Source organism: Pinus tabuliformis, chromosome 4_1 (assembly GCF_031772625.1).
Source record: "Pinus tabuliformis cultivar Carrire ecotype Pingquan chromosome 4_1, CPIR1, whole genome shotgun sequence".
In the NCBI taxonomy this organism is placed as follows: domain Eukaryota; kingdom Viridiplantae; phylum Streptophyta; class Pinopsida; order Pinales; family Pinaceae; genus Pinus; species Pinus tabuliformis.
The window spans coordinates 504,180,727-504,191,446 of NC_142303.1; the positions used below are offsets into that span (position 1 = coordinate 504,180,727).

The 10,720-nt window shown below is 37.5% G+C and overlaps 1 protein-coding gene and 1 long non-coding RNA gene across 2 annotated transcripts; both read right to left on the reverse strand.

Moving 5' to 3' along the window:
* Window positions 1-7,384: 7,384 nt before the first annotated feature.
* Window positions 7,385-8,054, reverse strand: LOC149176752 (putative boron transporter 2). The gene is made up of 2 exons (XM_089423174.1): window positions 7,740-8,054; window positions 7,385-7,649 (listed from the first exon to the last, which is right to left on the reverse strand). Exons 1-2 carry the CDS (start codon window positions 8,003-8,005, stop codon window positions 7,640-7,642), a joined length of 276 nt encoding a protein of 91 aa, XP_089279300.1. The 5' UTR covers window positions 8,006-8,054; the 3' UTR covers window positions 7,385-7,639.
* A 105-nt stretch (window positions 8,055-8,159) lies between these two features.
* Window positions 8,160-9,013, reverse strand: LOC149176753 (uncharacterized). The gene is made up of 3 exons (XR_016258664.1): window positions 8,679-9,013; window positions 8,390-8,485; window positions 8,160-8,292 (listed from the first exon to the last, which is right to left on the reverse strand). It is a non-coding gene; the product is annotated as an uncharacterized LOC149176753 (long non-coding RNA).
* Between the last annotated feature and the right edge of the window lie 1,707 nt (window positions 9,014-10,720).

Sequence of the window (10,720 nt, forward strand, 5' to 3'; positions counted from 1 at the left end):
CATCGCCTTAAAAATCAAAGTATCCTATGTAAAACTCCAGCAGAAGTCCATTGAGACCAGGGTCTTTCCCTTTCTGGAAACTATGGAGAACCGAATCAATTTCTACTTTGCATATTTCCACCATGAGCGAATCACTCTCCCCTTCCTCCAAAAACCCATGAAAGAGATATGCAATATTCATAATTTGTGTTATAGTTTCCCTTCTGTCTTTCTGGAAGAGAGATGAAAAATTCTTGACACCTTTAGCAATAATTTATGAATGAGAAGTGGTTGGGGGGTATTCTCACAATAAATAGACCAAATGGTGTTTATATACAGTCTTCCTATAGTAGGCAAAGTGATGGAAAAACTTAGTGTTCTCATCTCCAGCTTGTAGCCAGAGGGTCTGACTCTTAATACGCCAGTTCTCTTTGTCCACTAAAATGGATTTTATTTTTCTCCCAAAAAGAGATTTGGGCTTTGAGGTTGCCTCGCGGCTGAGAAAATATTTCTAGGTCATACAAGGCCTTGAGATGAGTCTCATATTTAACAAGGGTTTTTGAATCTCGATACTCTTTTCCTTGGCCCAAACTAAGATTGTTGATTTCACCCTTTTAAGATTCTCTTGGAACTAAAGCAAAGGAGAAGAGCCAATAGAGAGATCAAAGAGTTGCCACACATCCTTGATTTCTTGGTGAAAAGAGAAGTCCTCGAACTAGTGATGATTGAGTTTGAAGGGGCAGGGAGGCTTGGATGGACTCGAGGATAATTCCAAAATAATAGGATTGTGATCCAAATCTCCTCCGGTGGCTACCCATTTTCTTGGATGAATGTTACTCTCCAAAAGGGCCTCCATAAGAAGAAAGCAATCATTTCTTTTAGCCACTTGGTCAACCCCGGATCTATTATTTCTCCACATCAACAATAGCTTTACAGGTTGGATGTTAAAGACGTCTAGGGAATCCAAATGTTCAAAGAAAAAATTCGATAACAGATCAACCCTAAATGTTGGACCCTAGATCTCTATAGAACCCAAGGAAAAATTTAGATCCCCCTATGATGAGAAGTTGGTGTTGAATGTAAGAGCTTTCACAAAGGGAGGTCCAAAAACCTTCCCGATCTTGACAAGGCTTATATATGTTCAAAAATTGCAGGTTTATATTCATATTAATAGACCACAAGTTGAGACACAATCTATCTCGGATGGAGAAATGAGGATTCCACCACAAGAGTAATGCCCCTTAGCATCCAGTCGAATCTGAAGCAGTTAAAATCCAGTTGGGAAAGCATTTTGCAAGTAGGGTAGAAGCTTAGTCTCCATCTGTCATTGTTTCTTGGAGAAAAATAACCTTAGGACTATGTAGATCCACCAATCTCTTAATGGTAAGGGATTTTTAGGCATTGGCTAGTCCTAGACAATTCAAAGAGGAGGAAATAATTTGGCCACCACATCGAGGTTGATGTTCTCAATGCCCCAAGAATGGATTTTTGTTTGCTTGACCAAATCCTCGTACTACCTTTCTACTGAGCTTTGTGAGCAAATTTCTTATCAGAGATTTCAAAAAATACCCCCACCCACAAGTTCATAGTTTCTATCAGAGAGTATGAATCTAAGCATTCCCAAACCATTCATGATCGAAATTAATAGTGATTCTAGCCAAAGGAGCCAACTAAGGGGGTATACAATAAGGCCAGATGCAAAGGGGAATATGGGGGTAGAAAATGGGAGGGCAGTCGAGACACGAGCCCAGAATATGGGAAGCCAAGAAAGGAGTGGGGAGAGGAAATGAGGGAGGAACAACGAGGAAAGGAGAGGAGCTAAGAACTGAACTGGAAACTGAGTGGCCACATCCTAGTTGTAGACCCCTGTTAGCTAAGAAAATCATCCTTGTTGTGCTTGAGTTGCCTCATCATCCCCCAGATCTCTACGAACCCACTTCAACTTCTTTGGACCCATTTTATAGTTTTTTCCTAGGTGTCCATGGGAGTGGCAATGACCACAGTAGAAGGGGACACCCTCATAATCGAGTGACTTCTTAAATGTGTGACTTCCCCATTTGATTGTGAGCATGTAAACGAAGCCCTTGCCTGAATTCATTCTCACTAGTATATGAGTCAAGCCCATATACCATGATGTAAAGTAGGAGGAGTCACCTTCAATTAAATAACCCAAGGTATTACCAATCTCTTTGAAGACTTCAAAGACCAGTGGATCAATAGAATACTCGGTAGCCAAACGTAAATAAGCACAAACCCTTGGTGAGAAGACTACATATCGAAATCAATCAGTCATTTTTTAAGTCTGATAACCTAGTTTCCCCATTTCGAGTGAACTTGGAACAACCGATTTGCATCTAGTGACAAATGTGTTATCAAGGCCATCCACCCCACAGTGAGGAGCAAGCATCGTAGAGAATAACCCAAAAAAGGTATGAAAAATGAGCTAGTCCACCACCTCAGTATCGCAACTGACATTCTTCGGCTCACGAATCTACCCATAACAACATTTGATTCCATAACCCGAATATTACTCAACTTGATGTTTTCATTGAGGGTTAGATTGAATTCTTTGGTTTTCCTCTTAATACATTTCTTGTATGGGTTTTCCATTCCTTTGCCAATTGGAGCTTGGTTTTGCTAATGCGGAAATGCTTGGCTAGATCCTAGAATACCGCTCAACATGTCTTGGGAAATATATTTACCAATAAACCCTAACTTGTCTGCTTCTTGAATACCACCCAGCCGAAACTCCTCCACGCAAGAAACCACTACATGGTGAAAGGTTAGTGAAAAAGAGAGAGGGTATTTCAAGACTACATGAGTAGGTAGGGTATTGCTTGAGGAAGAATATGGAGAATTTTCGTCATTTGTCGAGCTCATGTAGAGAGATGGCGGGGACAAAGGATCTGTGTTCAAGATGCCCTGCTGTCAAATCAAAGCCCTAGTGATGCAGGCATGATGCCATGCAAAAACTAGATCCGCTAGATATTGCGAGCTGGGATAGGGACTAACATCCCTATCTGCCATGTTAGAAGGAGAGACATGTAGGCTAGGCCAAATAGAAGCCCCTTCCAAAGGGTTCAACAAATAATCCACCAACTCATCACAATCATACATCTTGGTAGATTTGCAATAGATCGAGTTGGAAAAAATATAGCTTCCATGAGGCTAAGAAGAAACAAGAAGGTTTAGATCAACTACGGGAAACTTGTTGCCAAAACCTCCAAATCTGCAGCAGAAACTCTAGAGTAAAGAAGCTCCATCATGATCAACCCATCACCTGATTTGTCTAGCAAGAGGGTTTTTTAACCATAAATTACAGGGAAAATTTTAAGAACCCCCCCCCCAAATTTATAAATATAATAATTGGGCGAATCTCCATGGTTTATAGGAAAAATGGAAGGCGATTTTATCAATAATATAATATGTATATATAATTTTCTGGCGAATCTCTCACCAGGCATGGCGAATATTTTACTCAATTATAAAATCTTGTAAGAACTTGGCAAGTCTTTCACTAAATAATAAAACTTTGTAAAGTCCTAGTGAATTTTAGCATTGTGAACTCTTAGAGAATTTTTTGAAGAAGTATAAAACCATATATGATAAGAACCACATGGTGGCAATATCACTAATTTTTTTCACATTTCCACGACATGGAACTTGTCTATAAAATTATAAAAAAACCAACCAAGTCCCTTATAATATGTAGGTAAGCTTATAACAGAGTCTGATACCTCTATTATGCTTGTCTTCATTCAAGTGTCATAGCTGCTATACTTAACACTGTGAATCACAACTCTCTCAGAACTCAACTCTATAGTGTACTTAAAACCTTTGGAAATTGAATCTGACAACTCTATAAAAAGGATTAGTGAAATAGAAGCTTTTGTGAATGAGCCCACTAACTATCACTGCTAAACAATCAATCTAGACTATGAAGTCTTCCATCTTGATCACAATCGTGCTCACGATCAAGGGAGTGCGATCACCTGGCCTGACATAATGGCCATCATAGCTTCCCTGCCAATACACAAGTATGTTCTTGTTTGCAGTTAGAAAAATTACCAAAATTACAATCTATTTACTCCAGCCTATGTTGGAAAGTTATAGAAGGATGACTAGTGCAATCAATCCATTCCTTTTAGCCCTGGATTTGTTTCAGTTTAAAACAGAAGTATACAAATATACTTGTCCAATGTCTACTGCTACTGAGCATTAGTTAATTCATAAGAAAGTATGTAAACACACAAACATAAATTCACACTCATGAATATCCCAACTTTCTATCAAGTTCTATGACTAGTGATGGAAATCACAATTATTTTCAAAATCCTGGAATCATGCCTAAGCATCCTCTATGAATGACCCAATGCCTTCCTGGTTAGCTGTCTACATTAAAGTTGCAACAAACAATATGACATTAGGCATGGCTTGAAAGTAACAAACCGCTGCAGAACTCGGGCATAGATGGCAAGTGCAGACCGCGTTTTCAAGATATCGGTTAGAAAATCCATAGCATATAATAGCACAAATTGAGAAACTCATAATGTCCTGTCTGTTGAATATTGTAGCCAATTTTCTCACAGATTATACTGCAGAGCATAAAACTACTGATAAATTAACATAACACACAGGCTTCATATTCCTTGTATATGGCTTCATATTCTTTGTTTTTCTTCAAGTTTGTTGCTTTACAAGACTTAAATTATTCCTTCTGAATTTGTTTTACAAGACTTAAATTATTAAAGATAATAACAAATCTTCCCAACCATTCAAGATAAATCTGATTTAACTTGAATGCACATATTCTTTATTTCCATTATCTAAATGTTTTACTGTCATGAAAAATATATATTTCCATCTCAACATGAGCTAGCAAGAGTGCCTGTATGTAACATGATATAGTGGATGAAGGAGCCAACAATGAACCACAAAAGGAGCATATTGTTGCATCTGAAAAAGCTTATGGGGTAATGCTATTTCCTTGTAGTATTTAGTCATTTATTTCTAAATCTAGGGTATTGAATCTAGCAAAACATGATTTGAATTATAGTTGTTATCTTAGGATAAAATAGGGGCTACTTGTTACTTGAAGAGGATAGCATTTCTCTCTATCCGTATAAAAAAAATTCTACTCATGATATCATTTTATGTTAATTGGATATTGACAGTTTGTATTTAGTTTATTTCAGCGTTTTATTCTAGTCATTCATATATAATCTCTTATGTTATTGGTCATACATATATTATTGTTAACCTATTACTATTTATGTAGTTCAATCATAATTGATTCTTCAATATGTAAGAGGATGGCACATAGATATAGGCATCGAATCTTCTGTACATTCATTCTGAAAATCTTAATATAATTCTCCTATTCTTTCTCCTACTTTCTTTGTGAGGCCAGTGTATGTACATTTTTAGAATATCTCTTCATCATCTCATCTCACCTATTTGAATCTTTGTTAAGTTGGCAAGTTCATATTCGGCAAATTGTGCTATGAATGTTTAATGCTTTCTTTGTTCAACACTTTTCATTGGAAACTAGACTTCTATTAATGTTGAAACATTATGCTGCCTCTCTATTTTTCTATTAAAATGTATGACTGAAGTCTGAGACTGCCAAACCTCAAGCTTTGTTGCCAACAAAATGCCTCACTAGGCAGAGTAATTAACCCCTTAAACTACATGTTCCACAATCTGGGTAGACTAGGGTATGAGGGACTACAAAGCCCTTAACAAAAAAAGGAGGATACCTGCATGTTTACTGTTTGATCCAAACACTTTAACATAAAACAAAGGATATAAAAACTTCTGCATGCATTCCTTCAATGGACAGAGTTAACATGGCAGTGATTCAGGAAAAATTGGAAAAGGCGCTTTACACAGTTGAGTGCTAGTAAGGGTAGCTCTACTTGTCAGGAATATCAAGAACCAAGTAGCTCACTGTAAGAAAATGGTTAATGCTAAGGATGGTCCACCAACAGTGTTGTTCAACTAAATGAAGAGTTGAACTGTAGGCCGCTGCTTACAAGTTTGGAGGACCTTGGAAATGGTGTTCTTCCCAAGAGTTGAATCTCGAACAAGTGGCACCAGCCTACATGGTCCTTGACTTCAATCTGTGCATAATGTCTGGCACTTTGATCTACAGAAATGGCATAGAGGTGGTATATAATGTAATTGTGTCCTTCAGAACATAGATTGGTTGTCATCAATGTGCCACCGCAATGGCCAACTGGTCAGGAAGAATACACAGCCCCTCTTCTATTGCAGAAACCCTGTTACGGGTTAACAAGAAGAAAGAAAAAACCCAAAAAAAGAAGATCAAAAATCCAACTTTAGCCTGAACAAAAATGTGTCCATGCAAAATAAAGAGGGCCTAGTGCAATACTTGCACCACTCTGAGAAATGAATTGGATCTTTTTAAAGGTAATTGCTGGTTTAGCCATTACCTTTAAAAACTAACCAAGGGAAAACATTTACAGAAGTTCTAATATTGTAAGCCTTACCATTTCCTTTTCATTTGTCAAGTTTAATTTCCACATTTTTTATTTCAATGAAACATTAAAGGCTGCAAACTTTGTGGTTATGATCCAACTGGTAGAATAAGGATGACTTTCTATGAAGCTCAAACCACTCACAGGACCCTTTAATACCACGGGGTCTACAAAACCACAAGACTGACATAATAGATTTCATGCTTCAAGAAAACAGAAATACTTCAAGCTTGACTTCCATTACATTTTTTTACACGCACTATATGGTCTACCCTGTCCTCTGAGATGGACAGAGGTTCTTTGTGAAGACACACCAAATACAACCGAGTGATTTATGGCACAATGATTAAATAATGATAAGCCAACAAAATATGTACTATTAAACATAAGATATGCTCACTCAAGGGAAAGATTACTAGCCGAGGATTTATACTCCAAACACCTAATTGGAAGTTGGTTTATGTGGCCTCAAACCAAATGCACTTGGACTCATATTTTTTCCTTGACTAACCAGGGGAATGCCCGAATGCTTTTCCCCTCTGTGAGGGCTATGTGTCTGTCTGATCTCACTTATACGGGGGCTATATATTTGTTTAGCTTCTGCAACTTGGGGACTTAATGCAGACTCGGATCCATGAATTGGTGTGCAATCACTCAAGCTAGTTATTCGTGGACTATATGTGTGTTTGACCTCACCGCGACTTCATGTAATCATCTCATCCAAAACTTCGCCATCATTTGCACCTGTTCCCATGCTTCCTAGTCCGAACCCCTGAATTCCAGCTTCCTGCAATCAATATATGTTATAGTTCAATTTATTATTGTTCATGTTGCAGGGCTTATGAAATAGAATTGAGTAATATTTTTAAAATTTGTTTGATATGTGTCTTGCACTCATTGTTATATTGCATGGCATTCCAGGGGCTTCTTCATACTCTGCTGCATCCAATTCTTGAAGATGTGCTCCTTTGAAAAACTTGGGAAGGATATACTGCCTCGCTGGGACTAACAAGTTACAACATGATTAGTAGTGGGAAGAGAACACCATCTATAGGCACCCATGTGATACCAAAACATGCCAACAAATAACATGTCTGGAAAATGGTGAAAGTGGCAATTGTCTTGAAAGGCACCGTTTCAAGAAATGTAGCATGATACTCCTAAAGTTCTCTATAACCATCAGTTCAACATTGATCAGCTTTGAAAACTATATTACAAGCATTAAATTCAATCACATTATAGTTTGAATAAAGTTCATACTTGTATCTACGGCTTGGAGCAGTGAAAAGAAACAATAGCCTTTCCCAAAATTGATTTCCTGGCAAACTCTCTATGGCCATGAAGGCAAAGTAACCCCAAAGCATAGAAGTTGGGATCTTTCTAATGATGGGCATTACTGCAAAGCAGCCAACCACCATCAGAGATTGCAACAAATTACTCAATTGTTGTTCTTTCACCTCAACAAGAAGCAGGTCATCCACGTCCTTGTCAACATTAAAAATTGATTCATCAACTGGGGCATCCATATTCCCAGTACTTGCGGCCAACTGAATTGTGGACTCTTTCAATTCCTTAAGTGCCTGCATAAATGGTTGGGACATGACAAGACAAATAAATAAAGGGAGAGGAAAATTAGATAAAATGAAACACCCAAACTCAAAAATAAGACCATTACCAAGGCAGGTGGAGGCTGATAAACCATTGGGGTCTGCATTTGCTCATAGGCTTCTTGCATGTTTCTGTATAATTGCCCTAAGGTTGAATTTTTCTGCATACTTTTCCAGATTGTTGTCACTAACTTGCTAAGCACCAACTGTAACAAAAGTACTTGTAAGTTACTCGTCTATAAAATGTCTGAATTGTGTCTTTTCCCTGAGAAGTTGCAATTGATAATTCCAATATATTAGTACCTGATGTTTGAGGGTAGCTAAGCCTTTCATGTGCATTGGAGATTCAGGAATAACACCATTTGAAGGAGGTATGCCAACAATACCACATAAAATAGTCTGTCACAATAAAAGGAAAATTTATGAATCCACTAGAGATTTTTTATGGAGGTGAAAACAAAGAATGAAGAGTTAGATCAAGATGTCTTCAGGAGAGCAAAAGCTCTTCCAGAATAGGGTAGCCAGTGATAGTTGAACCTAAACATGAACCCTGACAAAAATTACAACATAGTTCTAAATAATATATATTTACTGTGGTAATGGGCCTTGACACAATCTCTGCAATAATGGCCCTGCTTGATACAACATCATTTTTCAAGGGTTTTTTGTGAAGTTTCCTTTAAACTTTTCTATGCAGACTTCTTCCCTTTCTTCTTAGTGATTTCAGTGTAAGTGCTCGGTATACACTCTTTTAAGTGAATCTGTTCCAGCAATGTTCTTTCTGCAGTAACATTCCACCAAGAAAGTTAGCCACTTTATCAGTGGCATTCACACTGGTCACAAATGGCTGAAACATTTTTTTCAACCATTGGAACAGTGGCACTACGAACTTTAGGATCAATTCTATCATCAACTGCTCCAAATTGATCTTGCACATCTTGAATACGTATCGTATAAACAGTGATATACACAACCAATCATTTAAAATGCATACAGTCATTTCCTAGAATAGAGAATCCTTGTTCTGTTAGAGAATCCTAGTCCAAATCTTACAAGAACTAATCAAACTTCTAATTTGAGGACTAATATGATCTGCAATAGTAAAACTTATAATGTACTGCACATCTTCATTGTGCGCCAAAAGCTTTACTAATTCTTTAGCAACAGTGCAATTTGTCTTCTTACCCTCCACAAGTCTTAACAATCAATTCTTCAATTATATGTTTAGCACCCTTCACTTGAAGATAGGATAATTCTTCCCATCAAGCTTAACGTTGGGTAGAGGGATGCTTTAAAATTAAGATGAAGCTATCCTCCCCCTTGCTCAACAATTCTCTACAGATCTCAGAACAGAACCAAAGGTAATCTCAGGAACAGCGTACTATACTACTATGACAAAGAACCACAATTCTGAAAGAAACATCAGTTTGGTTAGGATCTTCAAACAGCTACCAAGGAATCAAGCAAATGCTGCTCTGCAATTCCAAGACTTCAAGTATCCAGATGCATTGCATTGCTCTATGGCACATCAATGCAATTAATTAAGCATAGAAATAACATCTCTATGTAGCGGCACTTAAAATATTACAAAAGGTGATCATTCACTGAGGTACATTCCAAAAAATATATGATTATTGTTGCCACATCATCCAGATTTAGAATAATAATCTATTGGAATGGACACATTGATAAAAATTCCATTGTTGAGTTTGGGTTTGAGTTATTTCTTCCTCTAACTGCTCTCCAAAGCTAACTATTCAAACCAAGTCACCCTTCAATGACATACAACTCACAAGGTTCTCAAAGGCAGAAAATTCAAAAGCGTATAACAGTTAATATGTCCTTTACTGCTCCATTTTCAGGTGAAAGATTCTCAGTAATATAAATAGATCTTCCAATAGTCAACATGTAACAACAACCAAGAAAATATAGGAATCCACCAATAAACTATAATGCAAGGTCTTTTTTCTCTTTTCGAAAGGTTTCCATGAAAAACTTGTTCAAATTCATTTGTAGAGTAAGCACATAAAACGTTACTGTAATTAACCTTGAGCATGGAACATAATTCTTCTTAATCTCCATGATATTCAAGAATCAAACTCCAATGGCAGCATTGGCTTCAACACGTCTTCCTTTTATCCCTTCAAAGCTGCCATGGGTCATGATGGCTTGATCAATGATCGCATGCTCTTAAGACCAACAGTCTATACATAATTAGACTACAGTCTATACAACAGTCTATACAGACACTGTGTTCAATCCAGATTTTGATTACAAACACCATTGAGGCCATACGGTATCTCCAATTTTTCACATCATTGAGGTCATCAGTATCTCCAGTTTCAAACAGCATTCAGACCACATTTGCTTCAAAGTGCTTACAAGTATTGTCAAACGGCAGTACATTCTAAATTTACTCATATTACACTTGAGAACTAGAACACATACCGCTTGAGAAGAGAGTTGCTGCCGCTTCAAGTACCTCAAGTGTAATATGAGTAAAGTTAGGCCTAAGCACCTTTATTATTGAGATTGAGTGCTTTCAAATACCAGGAGACAGGTGTGTGTGTTGACTTCAAGTTTGGCCTGGGAGAATTATTACACACTTTAAGCAGATTCTGTGAGGTTTCAAGG